Here is a 12,518-nt window from a genome sequence, read left to right as displayed (position 1 = left end):
TCTTCGCGATTAATTTAATCTGCAGTTTACAATGCATTTATGTTATTTTACAACAATATATTCATGTATAGCATATGTATCATATGAACATTTGCAACGTACCTAAGATGAATATAATAGTGAAATATAAATTAAATGATTGTGGGCATGAAGGCTTAAAAGAGAAGAAACACTTGGAATATTCTTACGAGAAAAATAGAAAAATAAAACAAATTATTTATATTTTATTTTTAGTATTTTCGACCTATTTTACTGAATATTGGTTTATACATGTAACAGATACCGTAAAGAAGCGTAAAAGTAGACAATGAATTAATTAGAATTGATTACCGACTAATTCGACGTACTTTGCTTTTTACTTTTTATTGAGAAAGGTGAGGAAGTTTGCGCAACAGAATTCGGAGTTAGCTGCGAAGCACAGTTCGTTACGGGACCTGGTATCGAATTTATTGAAAGGAGACGCTGTCAATATGATCGGAAATCAGAATGCTTGGAAAGACGCATTGATGAACATGAGGACGATCGTCGACACTGTCGAAGCTGAATACGGAAATACGAAAGCATGGAAATTACATTGGGATAGACAACTGCTCAAAGCATTAGGCGTGGCTTACAGGTAAACTGTGGAAAGCTCAAATCTATCGTAATTGCTTTATAGTAATTGGAAATCTCGTTAAAAGAAACGAAATACATGGTCATTTTGAAAATTTCATTTGCAAAATATTTGAAATTTAGTGATGTTCAAAGAGTTCCACGCGATTTTTAAGCCACCTTAAACGACACTGAAACTTTAAAAAGTTACTTCAAATAATTCTAAGCAAATGGACTAGTACCGAATCGCTTTAGAAGCTACTAGAAACTTTGAATAATTCGTTCGATTTATCCTCAGCAATTAAACTATACATTTTCCATTATTCTTTGTTTCCTCATAAAAGGAAGATACGTAAAAGAAGCTTTCTTTGCCAAATAAAATCGAAACAAAAATCCTTCCACTCCTATCTTAGTCAAGTCCTATCAGTCTATTTAATTTTCGTATTCATAGATAATCCGTGTACGGAATAGAATAATAAAACAAGAACTTTTTCTCTGCGCCAGAGGAGCGTTACCGTCGTTGCTGAAAAAGTTGCCAGAAGTTAAAGTGGAATTGACGTTCCGGGACGGGTCTCTGCAATGGCGACCGTCCCTCGAGGAGGTCCGTGCCAAGTTGTACTCGTCGATTCGTCGATCCCTATCGATCCCCATGAATTTCAGAGGTGTTGGCGACGCGACCGAAGCGCATTTCGGTGCTTTGATACAAAGGAGCTGTTATTTGTACGGCGGCGTTTATAAGCAAGCTGAGATCGCTCTTTCCGCTCTGGAAACGCTGCGAACGAAATGGCTGTACCTGGCTGCGCCAGCGAGGATCGATGCTGCTGAAAGGTACGTACTTCTTGCGAAATTAAGAACGAGTTAATGCGCTGCTTTCGTAGAAGAAGGCGCAGCTTCTTTGATGACATACAAAGCACAGTAGTAACCTTTTTCGAGTATTCTTTTTCATTTCATTCCGTTCAGGCGATCTAATTACTTACAGGATGGCCTCAGTACCGATGCATTAATAAATTACTTTATCCAAGATCCTATACTACGTAATAAGAATATTATTAGTTGCGATTTAATTAAAATTACTTTCATACTATACACTGTGTAGAAAGTTAGCGTTCTAGACGTTAACAGAATTTAATGTTTCATATCCTTCTATACTTAATAAACTTTCATATTTACAACTACTTAATAGTCAAACTTTTAATGAAAAGGCTGAAAGGAAGATCACCGCAAGAATGGACAAGAGCGTTCAAAGACGCCAAGCAATGGGCTCAAGAGGTTGGTAGACGATATTACCAGAAATTTACTACGCTATTGTTTTTTATTGAACTACTTAGCTGCAGTTTAATAATTAAATTAGGTCGGAAGGTTACGCGGAAGCGAAGTGAAGATCTGGTGTATCAGCGTAGATACGGCAACAACCAGAAACGACTTAGAATCAGCTTCTCGTCGTTATTGGGAACGTTTGTGTTCCGATTTAAGGGTGGAAGCCTCTTCCAGACTAGTTGCCATCGTGGAGTTTCTTTCATCCGCCTCGAAGGAACTCGAACGTAGACCCCGAAACGTGGAGGAAGTTGGATCGGCCTACGAAGCTCATGCACGAATCGAGGCGCAATCTTCCGGTATGGCTGAAGAGGTGGAAGCCATTGCTGGCCTATCTAAAGTGCTGGCTGCTTGGACTAGCGAGAAGCTCGAAGGTAATTACAGTACTTATTTCACTAATTAATTAACTATGGCTCTGAAAGGATAAATTATCACAAAGCTAAATCTCTTCGGAGCTGCCAGGTAAATGACAATATGATTACAGTCAAAATAATAAAATACGATATAGCATAAATTAAATTGTGAAACCAAGTGAATGTAAGGAAAAAAGTGCTATGACTAACATAATTTTTACATCATTATTAACTTATCCAGCCAAGTTTAATTTAAGTATATGTATATTGCTGGAAATAGTTATTTATAAATAGTTATTATTCAAGCAAATAGAAACGAAGAAGTCTTAGAAGTTTAATATGTCATCGTGTAATGAATATTAATCATAAAAGAATAATTAAAGAAATGTATAGGTAGACGAAGAGCATAAAGTCGAAACGATTCATTAGTTGCCTTAAGCAGTGTATTATTTTAAGTAAGAATTATAAATGATTCTAAACAATTTTTAAAATTACGTAAGTATTATCTGAGAGGTAATATTGTTGCTATATGATGTCAAAGAATATTTCCTTGTTCCATGATGTTTCCATACGTACTCATAGCGTCGATTCGATTGCCCGTAGGAAATAATTTTGAAGACGTAAGAGCTTATCCTCTTTCACATATCAAATCGCATTTGTATTTCTATTGATCATAATATATACATAACGTAGTAGGATTCAGTATTCAGGTAGACAGGAAGCGAAAATAAAATAGGAACAAGTAATTTTGTTCTCAGAAAGCGAAGCATAAGAAAGGATTCTTTATGCAAATACCTGATGCCCTCGCGTGTAAGAGAGGACTTTGCTAGATATTTCTATTAAAAAATTGAAATTGCCCGCGGACTTAAAATAGAAAAAGACGAAGTCAACAGAAAATCACTTTCCTATATATCCTACATATATTATGCATAAAAATGTCAATCAGTTGTCGAACATGTTTTGAAGTATAATAAGCTGTAATATAACTTGTTCGATGTAGTTTGCTAACTTCAGCTTACATCCACGTAATCGCAGTGTCTTTTATAATAATTCAAGCTCACATACATTTATGAATAACACCAACACCGTCATTAATAACTGAAATTATTCAATTTTATAATTTTTAAATTCTCAAGCTTCTTTAAAAATTTAATTAACCTACAAAAAAAAAAAAAAATAAACTGTCGAATGAAATTATTTGAAAAATTCATCAAAACAGGTGTCAGCGCAGCGTACACAGCTTGGCAAGACCTAGCCGACCGATTGGAGCGTCACAAGGCTGTAATAGATCGTGAACTCGAGGATGCAAGGGTGAATCTTCGCCACAGAGCGATAGCTCTGCGAGACGAGATCGAAAGGTGGCAAGCGAAATGGTCCTCGAAACCGGAAATCCTCACTTTAGACTGGATTATCTCCATGAAAGAAAGATGGACATACTTGAAGGAGCAATTAGAAATTTTGACAAACGATTGTCGGAAGATCGAACTGAATGTCGATGACGTTCTAGAGGACAACGATGAGAATATGAGAACATTGGAATTGCAGATGGAGGTAGAGGAATCTAATTGTCGATTCCAAGCTGAGTTTCTGGAAGAATTAAAGAATCAAGAGGATGAAGAGTGGACCGTGGCTAGAAGAAGACTACCTAGACTTCATGACTGGCTCGATTCGTGGGAAAGTAGAATAAAAGTTCAGTTAAAGGATCGACTGAAAGAACAATCGATGGACCAGAAAGATAGTTTAGAAATGGACACGTTTGTTGGGAAGAAGGTTCGCGAGGTGAGAGGGACCATCGAATGGTTACAGCTTCTTCGTGGTGACGAGATCGCAGAGGAACATTGGGGAGAATTGATGTCACTCTTGGAGTTAAAAAATGTTAAAAGCGTGAGGGATATCACGTTGGGTCATCTGTTTCGTTCTGCGGACAACATTAGGGACAATGTTGATAAAATAAAGGTGATAAGTCAGATGTATAATTTTATAATTTCAATTCTTCGACTGCTGGTAATGCCGTTTTTATAACAGTTACCAGGATTTATTAAAACTAAGAAGCGCCTCTTGTTATATTATATATAATTTATCAAATTATTATTCTAAAAAGTAATAATTATATTTTATCATATCACATAACATTGTTTGTGTTATTGAAATCAAAAGTGGCTAACAGTTCCTTGAACATTCTTCTTGTACTCTAAATGATTTAAAAGGAACCTACGTTGATTCTATAGTTGCATTTAATGTATCATACTCTGTATTTGTGACAACTATAGCTGTATCATCGGACTATAGACAGAAAACACTTTGCTCTCGAGTGGCAGTCAGAGGATTAGAAAATATAAAGATTCGTTGGTTAAGAAGGTTTGCCGCGTCTATTATATATTTTAATGTCTGATTTTTTAAAGGAAATAACGAAGAGAGCTGCGGCAGAAAGCGGAATTCGACAAGGCTTAATGGAACTGGAATCTTGGGAAGCGTCAGCTCATCTGCAACTTCAAGAATCGAAGGACAGTAGAAACGCCGGTATCGTTCTTGTTGAAGAATACGGCAGTTTGTTAGCTCGAGCAGGTGAATGGCTGATTAACGAAAACAATTAATTAAAGCACCGAATTTCCTTCTGAATAATAATGAAATTTATCCGTTGGTTAAAAGGTGAATTAAGGCTCCTGTTGGAGGGTGCAAAAGGCGCGTCAGGTTACGAAAGGTTCGCAGCCAGAGTTGCAAGATGCGAAGCCGGATTGTCCGAAGTGGAAGAACGAATAAAGGTCTTGAGCACCATACAGAGGAAGTGGGTTTACTTAGAACCAGTCTACGAAGGTGGTGCAGCACCAAATGATACCGGTAGATGGTCCAGGGCTAATAAAGAATTCAGGTAATTAATATTTGACGACTAAAGTACATTGGTAAATTTGACACGAAAGATTCTACTAAATATTTTTAATTAAAACTTCTTTTATACGTTGCTCCTTTATGTTTTATGTCTTATATTATTTATCTTAATTACATTGGAAATTATTAATCAGGTTAGGTGTCTTATGGTATATGAAATAAATATTTAGGTATCTTCTGGGCGAAGTGTCTCGTGATCCGAGAGTGTCATCTTTGAGAAGACTTCCACTTTCAGCTTTCACGAATCTGAAAGATTTACTTGACAGGTGTCAGAAAAGCCTCGACGAATATTTGGAGGTATAACAGATATCTATTTTTATTATTTGGAATTTACCATTATTTTTGTACAGTAATTCTGTTTAGCTATTATTTTCTTAGAGTGCGGTATATCATGATTATATTTGAAACTTCATATCGCCTTTTTTAAAGGAGAAGCGTTCGTCTTATCCACGGCTATACTTTTTAAGCGACGAAGACCTTCTTGAATTAGTGTCAGCCAGTGGACGGGGTCTGGAAGCTCACCTATCGAAACTATACCAAGGGGTTGGTTCGATAATAAAAGACGATAATGGACTGACGGCTGTTGTATCGCCAGAAGGTGAAATATTGCAGTTACCTAAGCCTGTCGATCTTCGGGACCCATTACCACGCTGGTTGAGTAACCTCGAGGAAGAAATGAAAAATGCACTCCGACAAAGTTTGGAAAAATGTTTGGTAGATGCTACGCCTGATCCATCATCCTATCCAACTCAAGTAAAATCAATTAGTTTTTTATTCATTTATATACAGTAAAAAATAACGCTAAATAGATTATAAAAATATTGTTACAAATGCTTGAATATTTTTTACGTAAACTTGCAATTCTTTCTTTAAACAAAACCTAATACAAAGATATATAATTAATTTTGTTAGTTTCGTAACAAAAAAATAATAATCCATTGGACAAACAATTAAACTAAATACTAAATAATAAGTCTATATTAATTTCAACAAAATTGAATAATAAATTGGGACTGTTATCGTGCGATCTTTTAATTTAATTTGAAGCTTCTTATTAGTAGAAAATTTACATATAATATCAAATAGAAAAATGTTTAACGATCGAAGAAAAAATATATAAAAGGATAAAGATTATTGGGAAAGATCCAAAGCTCTTAGACTTGCCTTTGATATTATTAATAATTATCTTTCATACGTATTAAGGTGTTACTGCTATCAGAAAAAATTCGTTTCACGGAACGATGCGAAAGCGCCTTGAAGGAAGGTGGTTCAGCTTTAAAGAAGCTTGTCGAATATCTGGAGACACAAAGAGCGAGATACAGAGGCTTAGAAGATGCTGGTGATAAATTAACAGCATTAAAAGCACGCGGGCTTCTGCTTGATACCGTTCACCATCTGGAGATAGCTAGAAATCTGTTAAACGTCACACAACGGGAAGAAAGCACCGTTTGGACCTGGCAGAGACAACTAAGAAGTTATAGGACCGTAAGATTTTTACTTTATTTCATGACTACCCTGCTTTTCCTTGAATTAACTTCAGATACTAAGAAAATGACGTCTTATGTTGAGAAAAATTCCATATACTCTAAAACGTGTCTCGAGACAATGAAATTACAAGTTCGTTGATTGTGAAAATAAAAGAACTATACTTGTGGAAGTTCAGAAATATGATCGACTGAAATTCTGAAAATTTTGTCTTACATACGTTACTATGTGTGATTTTGAAAAAGCAAATGCAATTTCAAGTTCAAGCTCCCGATATATTTTCGATATTAACTTTAAATAGCCAAAAAAAGACGATTGTCTTTAAAAAAAAAAGCTTCCATACTTTTCGCAATGACAATAATTTTCGGCTAACAACTTTCAATTAATTCTGAAATTAATTCGAGAAAACTAATGCCGGCGAAATGTGCTTCGCGAGAACTAATATTGGCTAGGAAGATTGGATCTCGATGAAACACAATTTTCAGCTGTAATATATTAATTGTAGAACAAGGGAGCAGTTGTGCGGTGTGCCGGTGCAGAATTTCCATACCGTTTCGAATATCAAGGAGCGGCGGTAGGATTAGTTCAAACGCCATTAACCGAAAGGTGTTTCTTGGCTCTTACTCAGGCGATGAAACTTGGTCTGGGCGGCAGCCCCACCGGGCCAGCTGGAACCGGAAAAACTGAAAGCGTGAAAGCACTCGGCTCTATTCTTGGAAGGCTTGTTTTAGTTTTCAATTGCGACGAAGGTAATAACATTTCGACGTTTACGAGCTAGCAATTCCTTTTCGCGGTTCAACACTTGCCTGTATGACCACAATGCGTTGAGTAATCACTTTTGTAATTTTATCCACCGTTACAAAATTAATTTCCACGCATTTATTAGACAGTTGAGTAAGACTTTTAACAACCTTCGTTATTCTCAAAATTTCTTCTCGCAGAAGATACTTGCGAGAAGTTCAGAAAATGTGTCTAAAGATGTTACAAACTATTCGTAAGATATTTATGAAACATTTATAGAAAATTTATACAAGCTTCTCGCGTACATTTAACGTTTCGTTTACGATTCAACGTAAACGCTAGCTTCGCATAATTTATTACTGCTATGCTCATTCGTATATTCCACCATCAGGAATGGACGCCGGAAGTATGCGACGTATTCTAGGGGGTTTGGCTCAAGCCGGCGCATGGGGTTGTTTCGACGAGTTCAATCGCCTCGAGGAGGAAACGCTAAGCGCTGTAGCTATGCTCGTTAGACCCCTTCAGGAAGCAGTTCGTGACGGTTCGTCTCAAGTTCTGTTAGGCGATCAGAAAGTGAATCTGGATCGACACTGTTGCGTGTTCATCACGATGAACCCGGCTGGCTCTGAATACGGCGGACGTCGTAAGCTTCCGGATTCTCTGGCGCGACTGTTCAGACCGATCGGAATGGCACACCCGGACAGGTCTGACATTGTGAAAGCATTGCTCGAATGTGCCGGATTCTTGGATGCCTCGACACTCGCCAAGCAACTCGTGGAAATGCTCGATATCGCGGAGATACTGCTTTCCAATCAGCCACATTATGATTGGGGTCTTAGGGCACTTAGATCCGTACTCGACGCTATTCCTACGAAAACTGACTTGGATGAGACCAGCAGGTTCGAAGTCTCATTTATCTTGTTTATTCTTTAATTTATTCCACGTTGCAATTTTCAAAACCATTACACACGTACGTGCGTAACGAGGACACTCCACAGTGTTGATAAAATTACATGTGAATTAATATTTAAGAATTATTTTTAATTCTTTTACGACTAAAAGTGGGTATACAAATACTTAACGCGAATTGATGATCTTCCTACATAGTGCAAAAAACTTAGACTAGCCACGTTATTGGACTTATTCTAAGAATTTCAAATTTAATAAAATTCCAAAGTAATCAAATTTTGTATCATTTGTCTCATACCGATGTTGAGATTGAACTTTATATTCTACTAATAATGGCTATCTCTAAACCTACATCGAAGCTTGTTTAAACTGAAAACTTCAAGAAATAATCAATTCAATTCATTAGAATGAGTCAATAGTTGTTCGTCATATGCAAATTTGATTCGTCCCATACAAATTGCAAATTCTCCTCATAACACAAAGAACGCTGTATCCTATAGATTCAAACTTGGTTTTCTATCAATTGTGCGATTTCTCGTCACGTTTGAGCAGTTTTATGAATAATATAATCAATCGCAAATATTATTAAAAATGTTAATGTACAAATACAAAAGCTTCGTCGCGTTCTATATGACAGATTAGTGGCTGCAATTAGGGCCTCGATGTTACCAAAGTTAACGGAAGAAGACACTCCACGATTCCTCTCTCTACTAGACGATGTTTTCCCAAGAGTAAGTCCATCGTCGTCCACGTTGATCGAAAGACAAGATCTGCAGAATGCTTTGCTCGAACTTTGCGCCGAACAGGAACTAAGCAAGGAAATGGCAAATAGATGTGTTCAATTGTACGACCAGCTGAAAAGCAGAACGGGTGTGGCGATTGTTGGACCACCAGGGTGCGGTAAAACTACCATCAGGAAACTTCTATGCGATGCACTAACGAAAATCGGTGAAACTATCGTTCAGTTTCACGTATTTCCTGGCGCGATGCCGAAATCGAGACTTTTGGGTCGCGTCGACCCACAAACCAGGTACTATCTTGAACGATTAGAAAATACAAAATCCAGATTACGATAGTACCTAATCTAATTTGAAAATTTAACTCTTTCAAATTTGTTATATACATATATAATTACTGTATATAATATAGTGATTTATTACATAAATATACAGTAATTTTATTTATATATTATTATAGTAATTTGTATTATGCAATGCAAAAGAAATGAAATTACAACTTATTATAAAAATTATACATTCTCAGATAAAATTTTGGCGGATTTACGATACCAAATTCTTTCGATAGATTTAATTAGAAAACTATGCGGAAAATATTTCGATTTGTAGGTGTAGTTAATGAGAAATGACATCATATCGTTCTTTTACAGATTAATCTCGACAAAAACAGCTATCTCTTTAATTCGTTATTATTTCAGGGAATGGAGGGAAGGTTTGTTATCCAACGTTGTTGTATCCGCTGGAGATTCCGTAACTTGGATTATTTTGAACGGCGACGTAGAACCAGATTGGGCGGAAGCTCTAAATTCTGCCTTAGACGACAATCGATTACTGACTTTGCCCAATGGCGTGGGTTTGAAGCTTGGTTCTGGAACAAAGTAAATTTCTATTCTTCCAAATTATCTGATGACTCGTGTTTTAGAGATTTCGAATTTCATTCGCATACGCTACAAATATTCTATGACACAACGATTCAATTAATCGAGTTAAGCAATTTAATATCTCACGTACTCGCTCATTTGAAAAATTCCCGTACAAATTTAAAATTGTTCTTTACGGAACACGGACTGTCAAACTTTTCGAAGTTGTTACATATTTCGAATTTAATATTGATTATAAAATGTATAAATAACTATCATTTATCAAATTACAACATTTTCTAATATTCTATACAGGAACGAGATGAAATATAGGGACGTAGAACTTTTTCTTAAAACTATACAAACGCGTTAATGACGTATATTAATTCTGTTGACAGTTGTTACCCTTAAATCGTAACATACACGTTTGATATTAAGTAATTAATTAAAAAATTAGCAATAACTTTAAAATATTCATGCGCACAATTTTCTGAAACAGATTCATTTTCGAAACTCACAAACTTGCCGGCGCAAGTCCTGCGACTGTGTCGCGATTAGGCGTAGTCCACTTGGGCTCGGCGAGTGCCAGCTCTTTGCTGGTGTCGTCGCGACTGAATGCACTTCCGGAGGCCGCGAAGGAACTCGCGATTTCCCATCTTTGTTCGTGCGTCGACGAGTGTTTGAAGATCAACGCGGACGTTTCCTCGGCATCGGGCTTAATGGACACGACGTTTTGCCATTTGAAGAGCTGTCATACTCGTACTTCCGCTTCTTACGCTCTACTCGCATCTTTATGCAGTCAAATAGGAAATGAAAGCACTAAAGACGAATTGGCGCGGTTGATTTATCAACTTACTGACTGCTGGTAGGAAGACTTCTAATTTTATTGCTAGAATTATACACCAATTTGAGGCGAAAACAACAGACGAAGTTTAGTGATTCATAGACGATTATAAGATAAAGTGTTTAGGTTTCTTCAGACGATATTTTAACGTAAAGAGACATGTTACGAAATGGTCCAAACTCTCCTCTTTTGGAAGAAAATTTCATCGGAAGCTCGAATTTTGATACGATATCTTACACGTCCAAAAATTAACAAAAAAAAAAAAAAAAAAAAAATTAAGAAGTAGATTTAATTTTCTTCGGCTGTCATGGCGGTGTATTCCTTTGATAACCGTAACAAAAATTGTATTTTACATTTACTCGACATTTTGTAAACAGAGAGAAAACGAAAATGAAGGAAGAATTAATTGCAGATTTCTTACGGTATTTTGAGGCCAGACATTTTTACAGAATATCTCTTGCTTGATATTTACCTTGATTAATAAATGTAAATACCGTTTAATTTCATTGAGAGTAGAACTATTTGAAAACTGAGATAATATTGCGTATAAGGACAAACTTTGATTCGTTATCTTCTTTCTTCGTGAAAAATACAGTTCAAAATTGATATGTACTGTGTGGAATTTTAGGTGTCCAGATCCGCAGAAACCATGTTCTGTATTATATAATCAAGACACAGATAGATTGGAAGTTATTGGGGATTCTCACGAATCTGCAGACACTGACGATGGTCCTGTCTCACTGTCAGGTACTTCGATTAAGCTCTACTTAACTTGAAACAAACGTAGCTGCTGAACAAATCTATCGAATTAAAAAATTTATGTTATTGCTCTAAGTGATATAATAAATATAATATATTATTACAGATGATACGAATAAGATAAAGTAATAGTTTTTGAAAATAGTTTTACTTCTAGTTTAATCTATAATCCGCTGATAAATTTCTTAGTTACGGATTGTCGCTTATGCATAATTCAGGTGGCATGAAGGAAGCCTTATCGTTTGTTTTACCATTGATCAAAAATAACCAACCGATGATGATAAGAGGTCCAGTGGGTTGTGGAAAGAGTGCCCTGATATCTGTCGTACTTTCTTCCATACGAAACATCGAGCAGTCGACTTTGATAAAAGGTTCCTCTCTCTATGGACCTCAGGATCTGGTGATGAAACTAAAACGAAGTTGCGTTCAGTTAAATTCGTCTTCACACGGAAGAACGTACAAACCTAGAAGCGGATCCAGAGTTGTTTTGATTTTAGAAGATTTGCATCTCGCGTCTAAAGATTTACAGGTAGCGTAATCTGGTCGTATTTCTTTATTTCGCTCGTTCGTTTTTACAAAACGTTCGAATGTAATGTAGAGTATAAGAGTGTAATTTATTCAGGAATTAGTTCGGGAATTAATTCAAGAAGGAGGATTTCACGAAGAAGATCTGGAATTTGCAAGAGTTCCACTAACGATCATATGCACAGCGGACGCAACCACAAGATTGCATCCAAGACTAGAAGCTCTTTTGTCCACTCATTATCTGCCGTGAGTATTCGTGCCAAAAAATAATTTAATCAATTTCCTAAGTTTTTCGAGTATTTAAAAAGCCAGGCCTAAAACCCTCGTAATTTATCGAATTCGTCATTTTATCTTAAAGACATTCTTCTTTCACGAAACATCTCAGCTATAAAAATTCATTGTTTCAAAAAATATATTCCAACCAATTTCGTAACATTGCAGCCTATCTGAATTTCGACAATTAATTTTTTATATCTTTAATATTTATATTCAATGCATATAGCAACTTGAGCCA

General features: G+C 36.2%; 1 protein-coding gene and 1 long non-coding RNA gene across 2 annotated transcripts in view; one reads left to right on the top strand and one right to left on the bottom strand.

Moving 5' to 3' along the window:
* LOC126915495 (cytoplasmic dynein 2 heavy chain 1) overlaps positions 1-12,518 on the top strand; it is a 32,078-nt gene that overhangs the window by 3,673 nt on the left and 15,887 nt on the right. Inside the window, exons 9-26 of the mRNA XM_050720203.1 lie at positions 375-616; positions 1,096-1,419; positions 1,794-1,860; positions 1,943-2,279; positions 3,478-4,214; positions 4,661-4,823; positions 4,908-5,127; positions 5,315-5,441; positions 5,574-5,897; positions 6,348-6,629; positions 7,135-7,378; positions 7,762-8,269; positions 8,917-9,309; positions 9,715-9,894; positions 10,376-10,741; positions 11,349-11,467; positions 11,698-12,008; positions 12,102-12,250. Of these exons, the coding sequence (XP_050576160.1) occupies positions 375-616; positions 1,096-1,419; positions 1,794-1,860; positions 1,943-2,279; positions 3,478-4,214; positions 4,661-4,823; positions 4,908-5,127; positions 5,315-5,441; positions 5,574-5,897; positions 6,348-6,629; positions 7,135-7,378; positions 7,762-8,269; positions 8,917-9,309; positions 9,715-9,894; positions 10,376-10,741; positions 11,349-11,467; positions 11,698-12,008; positions 12,102-12,250 (5,093 nt within the window). The remainder of the gene's footprint in view (positions 1-374; positions 617-1,095; positions 1,420-1,793; positions 1,861-1,942; positions 2,280-3,477; positions 4,215-4,660; positions 4,824-4,907; positions 5,128-5,314; positions 5,442-5,573; positions 5,898-6,347; positions 6,630-7,134; positions 7,379-7,761; positions 8,270-8,916; positions 9,310-9,714; positions 9,895-10,375; positions 10,742-11,348; positions 11,468-11,697; positions 12,009-12,101; positions 12,251-12,518) is intronic.
* On the bottom strand, positions 9,391-10,544 carry LOC126915522 (uncharacterized). Its single transcript, XR_007710221.1, has 2 exons — positions 10,395-10,544; positions 9,391-9,884 (listed from the first exon to the last, which is right to left on the bottom strand). It is a non-coding gene; the product is annotated as an uncharacterized LOC126915522 (long non-coding RNA).

Source organism: Bombus affinis, chromosome 4, assembly GCF_024516045.1.
Source record: "Bombus affinis isolate iyBomAffi1 chromosome 4, iyBomAffi1.2, whole genome shotgun sequence".
NCBI classification, from domain to species: domain Eukaryota; kingdom Metazoa; phylum Arthropoda; class Insecta; order Hymenoptera; family Apidae; genus Bombus; species Bombus affinis.
Note: the sequence above shows the minus strand (reverse complement) of the source record. Positions and strands in the feature narration are given on the sequence as shown.